Source organism: Pseudophryne corroboree, chromosome 2 (genome assembly GCF_028390025.1).
Source record: "Pseudophryne corroboree isolate aPseCor3 chromosome 2, aPseCor3.hap2, whole genome shotgun sequence".
Lineage (NCBI taxonomy): Eukaryota > Metazoa > Chordata > Amphibia > Anura > Myobatrachidae > Pseudophryne > Pseudophryne corroboree.
This window is the reverse complement of record NC_086445.1, coordinates 595,241,564-595,253,869: the sequence shown is the minus strand read 5'-3', so window position 1 is coordinate 595,253,869 and position 12,306 is coordinate 595,241,564. Positions and strand designations below refer to the sequence as shown.

General features: G+C 46.6%; 1 protein-coding gene across 6 annotated transcripts in view; it reads left to right on the top strand.

The window, feature by feature from the left end:
* CTPS1 (CTP synthase 1) overlaps nucleotides 1–12,306 on the top strand; it is a 223,370-nt gene that overhangs the window by 20,644 nt on the left and 190,420 nt on the right. For 3 of the 6 annotated variants that reach the window (XM_063954627.1, XM_063954632.1, XM_063954628.1), the window contains exon 2: nucleotides 3,527–3,717. In XM_063954627.1, the coding sequence (XP_063810697.1) occupies nucleotides 3,552–3,717 (166 nt within the window). In that variant the 5' untranslated portion in view covers nucleotides 3,527–3,551. The remainder of the gene's footprint in view (nucleotides 1–3,526; nucleotides 3,718–12,306) is intronic. The other 3 variants (XM_063954629.1, XM_063954630.1, XM_063954631.1) reach the window with 2 other exon arrangements.

The window sequence follows — 12,306 nt, the reverse complement described above, 5'->3', positions numbered from 1 at the left end:
TTTGTTCACTCTGTGGTGAGTGATGATGTGGCCACTTGCGCTGTTTCCGCTGTATCCGTCCCCGGTGGTGTTCCTCTGCAGACAGGGCTGGAAGCCTTCCTGGCTCTGCTGCTAGGCTGCCGGGTCCCGCCGGAAGCCGCACTGAACAACCGGAAGTTGCGTTGCCACAACGCTCAGCTTCTTCCTATGTCCTGTGCGGTCTCGACGGCCGCTCCACTCGCCGGCCGGCGAGGAGTCTTGTGGATGTAGTTTGCGGTGATGTGCTGGCAAACTTGAGGTGTCTGCATGGATCGGTTTCCATGCAGACACCTCAAGTTTGCCAGCACATCACCGCAAACTACATCCACAAGACTCCTCGCCGGCCGGCGAGTGGAGCGGCCGTTGAGACCGCACAGGACATAGGAAGAAGCTGAGCGTTGTGGCAACGCAACTTCCGGTTGTTCAGTGCGGCTTCCGGTGGGACCCGGCAGCCTAGCAGCAGAGCCAAGAAGGCTTCCAGCCCTGTCTGCTGAGGAACACCACCGGGGACGTATACAGCGGAAACCGCGCAAGTGGCCACATCATCACTCACCACAGAGTGAACAAAGAGAACTAAACATCACATCGTGAGGGTAAGTTGCACCTGGCAGGCCGGGACGCCGGCCTCCCAGAACACGACCTCCACCTACGATCACTTATTGACAAAAGAACCGCCTCTGGGCACACTGTTTAGACTCACACTGAGGGGAAAGGAAATCCCTTCAGATAAAGACTGACTCCTATATATCTGGAACAAAGACACTCCTTTTCTCACAAGACTTTTTTTTTTTTTTTTAGGATATTCATCAAGCGGCAATACCATATTTTATTTCATCTCGTGTTTAATTTCCCTATACATCGGATGTTCACACAATATGCATGTTACTATAAGGGCATTTATGTGTAATCACAATATCATCAATTATATATGAATTATTGTACCATCTGTTATACTAAGCATTGTGACTTATAAAGGTATTTACAGATCATAGAGATACATCATTTCTCACATACAAACACCAAATAGAGGGTGAGCGCAGGTATCCAAAACCTGTACGATAACACTAGCCCTAGAGTCTGGACAACTCTCCAGATACCAGCAGCCCCCTTGAACAAGATACACATACTGTGCACCCCACGCAAACCCCTTGATTCCTAGGGAAATTTGTGCAAATGTGTTGAAATATTGATTGTAAACTTGCCATCAGGGCCCTCTTAACTCTGACGGTTTGTCAATGGACGGTCTTGTTTGATTACTTTTTCTGACTAATAAATGTGAAGCTCTGCAGAGTAAAGGGTCACATGCATCAGGGAGGTATTGGGGCAATTTCCCATTCTGCCCTTGTTTGGGAATGAGGCAAACCCAACATGCTAGAAATCCTCGATATTGAGGATTTTGACCAAAAAATGATCGGGGTGGCGAATCAGGGATATTTAACTTGCTGATTTTTGCAGATTCCCTGTTAGATTGGCAGAATGGAGAATTGAGCTGTGGATGTATGGCCCATACAAGCTATAGAAAATAATTTTCTTTAATGGTAGAAACCAATGCTAATCGCAATGAATCTAATTCGCTAGAAAAAGTAATAACACAAACATTATAAGCAACAACTCCTTTTCTACATAGTGAAATGTCACATCGAAGTACAGAGCGAAAAACGTAATGGTATCCGGACTCTGGGTCGACACTAGAAATAGGTCGACATGCAAAAAGGTTGACATGAGTTTTTCACTTATTTTTTTCTTTTCTTTTTTTAACTATTTCATGCTTGACGATCCACGTGGACTACGATTGGGAACGGTAACCCTGCCCGAAGCGCGAGCCATGTGAGGGGATACGGTGCATTATTTGGGGTTCCCGGTCACTTTACGAAGACAGCGACACCAAAAAAACATGAACTCAAGTCAACCTTTCATGTCGACCATGAGTCCCATACCCAACTTAATACAGTTACCCATTTAATATATACCTAAAGACAATCCCTAAAACAACAATAAATATTTCAACATCTGTTGACTCATTTAATGTGCTTGTATTATACTGGGCTTTAATCAATTTTGGACCAAAGATGAGAGAAAAAATTAAAGCTTAATAATAAAGCCTATGGATAGTGTTGTTGTGAATAGTATATAATTGGGTTCAAGGTACATGCAATGTTAGAATACAGTGAAGGTTGTTTATATTCCTGTGCGTCAGTTAAAGACTATTGAATTTCTTACTTGTTAATGTAGCTGTTCATTTATGAAAGCTTTCAAACATCTGATATTTCTAGAAGAAAGTGTCCTGACGGTCTTGGTAATAGGTTTCCATCCTCACAAACGCCTGATATAGGACAAGTGCCTTAACATTACTATTGTTACACTGCAGACACTACTTACCTGTGATATGTTGCAGGTCTTATCACTCTCTTACGTTTCCTGCGATAGTGAGCTATAGGTGTTATTGTGAGCAGTTTCTCTTACTGTACTGTCCGTTTTCTACTTGAACTGAATAAAAATGTATTAAGTTCTGAACATGAATGCATCATAAGACTTTTGTGCAAGTGTCTTTGGTTACGCTTTATTAAATTGAGCTATATATTTATTTTTTTTAGAGCTTTTGAGCGGGGGGGGGTCACCCACTCTTCTGGGTAGCGTACTTCTATTTTGTGTTTTAAGGTGGTTATTCAGGTTTGTTAGCAAACCAAAAAGCACCCTAATGGGCAAAACGAAGTTGCACTGCAGGTGGGGCAGAAGTAACATGTGGAGAGAGAGTTAAGGTGGGTACACACTAGTAGATATATCTGCAGATCAATTGATCTGCAGATATATCTATGGACGGATCGAGCAGTGTGTTCATACACACTGCCCGCCCAGTTCAACTGTCAATCACCGCCGGCCGCTGCAGCATGTGTACGGGCGGTCGGCCACACAGCGACGCGCCAATATATCGGTAGATATATTGGCCGTCGGCTGTGCTGCGCGGCCGACGCGATACGTCTGTGAACGACGGAGTTCACAGACGTATCGGCCATACACACTGGCCGACGGTCCCGCGATATATCGGTCGTTCAAGAGAACGGCAGATATATCGACCAGTGTGTACGGGCCTTTAGTTTTGCGTGTGTAACATTGTTTCTGTGCAGGGTAAATACTGGCTGCTTCATTTTTAAACTGCAATTTAGATTTCCGTTTAATCACACCCCACCCAAATCTAACTCTCTGCTCATGTTTGCCCTACTTGTAGTGCAACATGGTTTTGCCTATTGGTGTACTTTTTAGAATTTCTAACAAACCTGAATAAGACCCTAATTTCTCTTTATCATATACTGTGTCTTTGTCGTACTGGATATAAATCTAACCACGGACTCATATTTTTGTATTTAGCCTTATGGGGCTGCAAACAATAATCCTAAAGTACAAAGGTACCATTAGTGCAGCATGTACTTGTGCCTAACTGAATCATCCCCAAAGTATGTAGCGGTTCAAGTTTATATCCATTTATTTGTTGTCCACAACCAGCTTATAGTGTCTATCTCTCCGCAGTAGACATCATGAAGTATATACTGGTAACAGGAGGTGTGATATCTGGTATTGGAAAGGGTATTATTGCAAGCAGCATTGGTACTATCCTGAAGTCTAGCTCCCTGCATGTCACCTCTATCAAGATTGATCCATACATCAACATTGACGCAGGAACTTTCTCTCCCTATGAACATGGTGCGTGAAACTGCTTTTACTTATGTGATTGTCTTATTCATATTCAGTGTACATAATAGTGTAACTATTGTTTTTTGGTGTGTGTGTATGTATGTATGTATATATATGTATGTATATATATGTGTGTGTATATATATATATATATATATATATATATATATATATATATATATATATATATATATATATATATATATATATATATATATATATATATATATATATATTTTTTATTTTTTCTGACGTCCTAGTGGATGCTGGGAACTCCGTAAGGACCATGGGGAATAGCGGGCTCCGCAGGAGACTGGGCACAACTAAGAAAGAATTAGGACTACCTGGTGTGCACTGGCTCCTCCCTCTGACCCTCCTCCAGACCTTAGTTAGAATTTTGTGCCCGGCCGAGCTGGATGCACACTAGGGGCTCTCCTGAGCTCCTAGAAAAGAAAGTATATTTTAGTTTTTTTATTTTCAGTGAGATCTGCTGGCAACAGACTCACTGCTACGTGGGACTTAGGGGAAAGAAGCGAACCTACCTGCTTGCAGCTAGCTTGGGCTTCTAGGCTACTGGACACCATTAGCTCCAGAGGGATCGAACACAGGCCCAGCCTCGGTCGTCCGGAGCCGCGCCGCCGTCCCCCTTGCAGAGCCAGAAGCAAGAAGATGGTCCTGGAAATCGGCGGCAGAAGACTTCGGTCTTCATCAAGGTAGCGCACAGCACTGCAGCTGTGCGCCATTGCTCCCCAGGCACACCACACACTCCGGTCACTGATGGGTGCTGGGGGGGGGGGGGCGCCCTGGGCTGCAATAAGAGTACCTTGCTGGCAAAAAACACACATAATATACTCATTAAGACTATATATGTGTAAAATCCCCTGCCAAAACTTCCATAAAAAAGCGGGAGAAGTCCGCCGAAAAAAGGGGCGGGGCTATCTCCCTCAGCACACTGGCGCCATTTCCTCTCACAGCTCCGCTGGAAGGACGCTCCCCAGGCTCTCCCCTGCAGTTTCCAGACTCCATAGGGTAAAAAAGAGAGGGGGGGCACTACATTTAGGCGCAGATAAAAAAAAATAAAATATATATATATATATATATATATATATATATATATATATATATATATATATATATATATATATATATATATATATAATATCTGCTATAGGGAAAAATCACTTGTGTAGTGTGCATCCCTGCATTATATAGTGCTCTTTTTGTGTCCTGGCATACTCTCTCTCTGTCTCCCCAAAGGTCCTTGTGGGGTCCTGTCCTCAGAGCATTCCCTGTGTGTGTGCGGTGTGTCGGTACGGCTGTGTCGACATGTTTGATGAGGAGGCTTATGTGGAGGCGGAGCAGGTGCCTATAAATGTGATGTCACCCCCTGCGGGGTCGACACCTGAGTGGATGGATATGTGGAAGGAATTACGTGACAGTGTCAACACCTTACATAAAAGGTTTGACGACATGACAGATGTGGGACAGCCGGCTTCTCAGTCCGTGCCTGCCCAGGCGTCTCAAAAGCCATCAGGGGCTCAAAAACGCCCGCTACCTCAGATGTCGACACGGATTCTGACTCCAGTGTCGACGACGATGAGACTACTATACAATCCCATAGGGCCATCCGTTACATGATTACGGCAATGAAAGATGTGTTGCACATTTCTGACATTTACCCAGGTACCACAAAAAAGGGTATTATGTTTGGGGAGAAAAAACAGCCAGTGGTTTTTCCCCCATCTGATGAATTGAATGAAGTGTGTGATGAAGCGTGGGCTTCCCCTGATAAGAAACTGGTGATTTCTAAAAAGTTATTAATGACGTACCCCTTCCCGCCAGAGGACAGGATACGTTGGGAAACATCCCCTAGGGTGGATAAGGCGCTCACACGCTTGTCAAAAAAGGTGGCACTACCGTCTCCGGATACGGCCGCCCTAAAAGAGCCTGCGGATAGAAAGCAGGAGGCTATCCTGAAGTCTGTGTATACACACTCAGGTACTATACTGAGACCGGCTATTGCTTCAGCATGGATGTGCAGTGCTGCAGCTGCGTGGTCAGATTCCCTGTCTGATAACATTGATACCCTCGACAGGGACACTATATTGCTAAACATAGAGCATATTAAAGACGCACTCTTATACATGAGAGATGCACAGAGGGATATCTGCCGGCTGGCATCTAGAATTATTGCAATGTCCATTTCTGCCAGGAGGGTATTGTGGACCTGGCAATGGACAGGTGATGCAGATTCTAAAAGGCACATGGAGGTTTTGCCTTACAAAGGTGAGGAATTGTTTGGGGACGGTCTCTCGGACCTTGTTTCCACAGCAACAGCTGGGAAGTCGACATTTTTACCCCAGGTTCCCTCACAGCTGAAGAAAGCACCGTATTATCAGGTACAGTCCTTTCGGCCCCACAAAGGCAAGCGGGTTAAAGGCGCGTCCTTTCTGCCCAGAGGCAGAGGTAGAGGGAAAAAGCTGCACCATACAGCCAGTTCCCAGGAACAAAAGTCCTCTCCCGCTTCCTCTAAGTCCACCGCATGACGCTGGGGCTCCACAGGCGGAGCCAGGTACGGTGGGGGCCCGTCTCCGGAACTTCAGCAACCAGTGGGCTCGCTCACAGGTGGATCCCTGGATTCTACAAGTGGTATCTCAGGGCTACAAGCTGGAATTCGAGACGTCTCCCCCTCGCCGTTTCCTCAAATCAGCTTTGCCAACAACTCCCCCAGACAGGGAGGCAGTCCTGGAGGCAATTCACAAGCTGTACTCTCAGCAGGTGATAATCAAGGTACCCCTCCTTCAACAAGGACGGGGTTACTATTCCACAATGTTTGTGGTACCGAAACCGGACGGTTCGGTGAGACCCATTCTAAATCTAAAATCCTTGAACACTTATATAAGAAGGTTCAAGTTAAAGATGGAATCGCTCAGGGCGGTTATTGCAAGCCTGGACGAAGGGGATTACATGGTATCACTGGACATCAAGGATGCTTACCTGCATGTCCCCATTTACCCTCCTCACCAGGAGTACCTCAGATTTGTGGTACAGGACTGTCATTACCAATTCCAGACGTTGCCGTTTGGTCTATCCACGGCACCGAGGGTATTTACCAAGGTTATGGCAGAAATGATGATACTCCTTCGAAAAAAGGGAGTTATAATTATCCCGTACTTGGACAATCTCCTTATAAAGGCGAGGTCCAGAGAGCAGTTGTTGGTCGGAGTAGCACTATCTCGGGAAGTGCTACAACAGCACGGCTGGATTCTGAATATTCCAAAGTCGCAGCCGATTCCTACGACGCGTCTACTGTTCCTGGGGATGGTTCTGGACACTGAACAGAAAAAAGTTTCTTTCGGAGGAGAAGGCCAAGGAGTTGTCATCTCTAGTCAGAGACCTCCTAAAACCAAAACAGGTGTCTGTGCATCACTGCACGCGAGTCCTGGGAAAGATGGTGGCTTCTTACGAAGCAATTCCATTCGGCAGGTTCCATGCAAGGATATTTCAGTGGGATCTGTTGGACAAGTGGTCCGGATCGCATCTTCAGATGCATCGGCTGATGACCTTGTCCCCGAGGGCCAGGGTGTCTCTACTGTGGTGGTGGTTGCAGAGTGCTCATCTTCTAGAGGGCCGCAGATTCGGCATACAGGACTGGGTCCTGGTGACCACGGATGCCAGCCTTCGAGGCTGGGGGGCAGTCACACAGGGAAGAAACTTCCAAGGACTATGGTCGAGTCAGGAGACTTCCCTACATATAAATATTCTGGAACTAAGGACCATTTACAATGCCCTAAGTCAGGCAAGACCCCTGCTTCAACACCAGCCGGTGCTGATTCAGTCAGACAACATCACGGCGGTCGCCCATGTAAACCGACAGGGCGGCACAAGAAGCAGGATGGTGATGGCAGAAGCCACAAGGATTCTCCGATGGGCGGAAAATCACGTGTTAGCACTGTCAGCAGTGTTCATTCCGGGAGTGGACAACTGGGAAGCAGACTTTCTCAGCAGACACGACCTCCACCCGGGAGAGTGGGGACTTCATCCAGAAGTCAAAATGCTGGTAAACCGTTGGGAAAGACCACAGGTGGACATGATGGCGTCCCGCCTCAACAAAAAGTTGAAAAGATATTGCGCCAGGTCAAGGGACCCTCAGGCGATAGCTGTGGACGCTCTAGTGACACCGTGGGTGTACCAGTTGGTTTATGTGTTCCCTCCTCTACCTCTCATACCCAAGGTACTGAGAATAATAATAAGAAGAGGAGTAAGAACTATAGTCGTGGTTCCGGATTGGCCAAGAAAAGCCTGGTACCCGGAACTTCAAGAGATGTTATCAGAGGACCCATGGCCTCTGCCGCTCAGACAGGACCTGCTGCTGCAGGGGTCCTGTCTGTTCCAAGACTTACCGCGACTGCGTTTGACGGCATGGCGGTTGAACACCGGATCCTAAAAGAAAAAGGCATTCCGGAGGAAGTCATTCCTACACTGATTAAAGCTAGGAAAGAGGTGACCGCAAACCATTATCACCGCATATGGCGGAAATATGTTGCGTGGTGTGAGGCCAGGAAGGCCCCAACAGAGGAATTTCAACTGGGTCGATTTCTGCACTTCCTACAGTCAGGTGTGACTATGGGCCTAAAATTGGGCTCCATTAAGGTCCAGATTTCGGCTCTGTCCATTTTCTTCCAAAAAGAACTGGCTTCACTGCCTGAAGTTCAGACTTTTGTTAAAGGAGTGCGAGTGCTGCATATTCAGCCCCCTTTTTGTGCCTCCAGTGGCACCGTGGGATCTCAACGTGGTGTTGGATTTCCTAAAGTCGCATTGGTTTGAGCCACTTAAAACCGTGGAGCTAAAATACCTCACGTGGAAAGTGGTCATGCTGTTGGCCTTGGCCAGGCGTGTATCAGAATTGGCGGCTTTGTCATGCAAAAGCCTTTATCTGATTTTTCATATGGATTGGGCGGAATTGAGGACTCGTTCCCAATTCCTTCCTAAGGTGGTATCAGCTTTTCATGTGAACCAACCTATTGTGGTGCCTGCGGTTACTCGGGACTTGGAGGATTCCAAGTTACTGGACGTAGTCAGGGCCCTGAAAATATATGTTTCCAGGACGGCTGGAGTCGGGAAAACTGACTCGCTATTTATCCTGTATGCATCCAACAAGCTGGGTGCGCCTGCTGCTAAGCAGACTATTGCTCGCTGGATCTGTAGCACGATTCAACTTGCACATTCTGCGGCTGGACTGCCGCATCCTAAATCTGTAAAAGCCCATTCCACGAGGAAAGTGGGCTCTTCTTGGGCGGCTGCCCGAGGGGTCTCGGCTTTACAACTTTGCCGAGCTGCTACTTGGTCGGGTTCAAACACATTTGCAAAATTCTACAAGTTTGATACCCTGGCTGAGGAGGACCTTGAGTTTGCTCATTCGGTGCTGCAGAGTCATCCACACTCTCCCGCCCGTTTGGGAGCTTTGGTATAATCCCCATGGTCCTTACGGAGTTCACAGCATCCACTAGGACGTCAGAGAAATAAGAATTTACTCACCGGTAATTCTATTTCTCGTAGTCCGTAGTGGATGCTGGGCGCCCATCCCAAGTGCGGATTTTCTGCAAAACTTGTATATAGTAATTGCTTAACTAAAGGGTTATTGTTATGAGCCATCTGTTCGTGAGGCTCAATTGTTATTCATACTGTTAACTGGATATAGTATCACGAGTTGTACGGTGTGATTGGTGTGGCTGGTTTGAGTCTTACCCGGGATTTCAAATCCTTTCCTTATTGTGTCAGCTCTTCCGGGCACAGTTTCCTAACTGAGGTCTGGAGGAGGGGCATAGAGGGAGGAGCCAGTGCACACCAGGTAGTCCTAATTCTTTCTTAGTTGTGCCCAGTCTCCAGCGGAGCCCGCTATTCCCCATGGTCCTTACGGAGTTCCCAGCATCCACTACAGACTACGAGAAACAGAATTACCGGTGAGTAAATTCTTATATTTTATATTATATATTTTTATATATATATATATATATATATATATATATATATATATATATATATATATATATATATATATATATATATATATATATATATATAAAAAAATTTAATTTTTTTTTTAGAACTCACTTTATTGAGGTTTTACAGGGAAAGGCAGAAACATGCATAAAACCAGCAATACGGAAATAGTATTCTCATATGAATATACAATGTTGAAAACAGTAAACAAAAATGGTAAGCAGAAAGTAGTGGCATGAGAGATAACTGTGTATTATGAAGAGGTAAATGAAGAGGAGAGGAGGAAGGAAGGGAAATGGGGGGTAAGTTAGTAATGCCCCTTTCTCTGACGTCCTAGTGGATGCTGGGTACTCCGTAAGGACCATGGGGAATAGACGGTCTCCGCAGGAGACTGGGCACTCTAAAAGAAAGATTAGGTACTATCTGGTGTGCACTGGCTCCTCCCTCTATGCCCCTCCTCCAGACCTCAGTTAGAATCTGTGCCCGGCCCAGAGCTGGTTGCACACTAGGGGCTCTCCTGAGCTTCTAGAAAAGAAAGTATTTGTTAGGTTTTTTTATTTTCAGTGAGATCTGCTGGCAACAGACTCTCACTGCTACGAAGAAGACAGAAGAGAATCCTGAAAATCGGCGGCTGAAGACTTCGGTCTTCATTAAGGTAGCGCACAGCACTGCAGCTGTGCGCCATTGCTCCCTATGCACACCACACACTCCGGTCACTGATGGGTGCAGGGCGCTGGGGGGGGCCCTGGGCAGCAATTAGAGTACCTTACATGGCTAATTGACACATAATACAGCTTTTAAGCTGTATATGTGCATAATCCCCCACCATTATACAGATAAAAAAGCGGGAGATGTCCGCCGAGAAGGGGGCTGGGCTATCTTCCTTAGCACACCGGCGCCATTTTCTCTTCACAGCTCCGCTGGAAGACAGCTCCCCAGGCTCTCCCCTGCAGTTTCCAGGCATCAAGGGTAAAAAAGAGAGGGGGGGCACTAAATTTAGGCGCAAACTATATATAAAAGCAGCTATAGGGAAAATCGCTTTTGTTAGTGTAAATCCCTGATTATATAGCGCTGTGGTGTGTGCTGGCATACTCTCTCTCTGTCTCCCCAAAGGACTTTGTGGGGTCCTGTCCTCAGTCAGAGCATTCCCTGTGTGTGCGGTGTGTCGGTACGGCTGTGTCGACATGTTTGATGAGGAGGGTTACGTGGAGGCGGAGCAGGAGCCGATAAGTGTGATGTCGCCCCCTGCGGGGCCGACACCGGAGTGGATGGATATGTGGAAGGTTTTAACCGACAGTGTCAACTCCTTACATAAAAGGTTTGACGACGTGACAGCCATGGGACAGTCGGCATCTCAGCCCGCACCTGCCCAGGCGTCTCAGAGGCCATCAGGGGCTCAAAAACGCCCGCTGACTCAGATGGCAGACACAGATGTCGACACGGAGTCTGACTCCAGTGTCGACGAGGATGAGATAAATGTACAGTCCACAAGGGCCATCCGATGTATGATTACGGCTATGAAAGATGTTTTACACATTGCTGAAATAAACCCGGTTACCACAAAAAAGGGTATTATGTTTGGGGAGAAAAAGCAGCCAGTGACTTTTCCCCCATCTGATGAGTTAAATGAATTGTGTGAAGAAGCGTGGGGTTCCCCTGATAAGAAACTAGTGATTTCTAAGCGGTTACTAATGGCGTACCCTTTCCCGCCAACGGATAGGTTACATAAAAGGTTTGACGACATGACAGATGTGGGACAGCCGGCTTCTCAGTTCGTGCCTGCCCAGGCGTCTCAAAAGCCATCAGGGGCTCAAAAACGCCCGCTACCTCAGATGGCAGACACAGATGTCGTGGATTCTGACTCCAGTGTCGACGACGATGAGACTACTGTACATTCCCATAGGGCCATCCGTTACATGATTACGGCAATGAAAGATGTGTTGCACATTTCTGACATTTACCCAGGTACCACAAAAAAGGGTATTATGTTTGGGGAGAAAAAACAACCAGTGGTTTTTCCCCCATCTGATGAATTGAATGAAGTGTGTGATGAAGCGTGGGCTTCCCCTGATAAGAAACTGGTGATTTCTAAAAAGTTATTAATGACGTACCCCTTCCCGCCAGAGGACAGGATACGTTGGGTAACATCCCCTAGGGTGGACAAGGCGCTCACACGTTTATCTAAAAAGGTGGCACTGCCCTCTCAGGATACGGCCGCCTTAAAGGAGCCTGCAGATAGAAAGCAGGAGGCTATCCTGAAGTCTGTATATACACACTCAGGTACTATACTGAGACCTGCAATTGCTTCGGCATGGATGTGTAGTGCTGCAGCAGCATGGTCTGATACCCTGTCAGACAACATTGATACCCTCGACAGGGATACTATTTTGCTAACTATAGAGCATATTAAGGATGTAGTCCTATATATGAGGGATGCACAGAGGGACATTTGCCGACTGGCATCCAGAATAAATGCGATGTCCGTTTCTGCCAGGAGAGTATTATGGACTCGGCAGTGGACAGGTGATGCCGACTCTAAAAGGCACATGGAGGTTTTGCCTTATAAGAGTGAGGAATTGTTTGGGGACGGTCTCT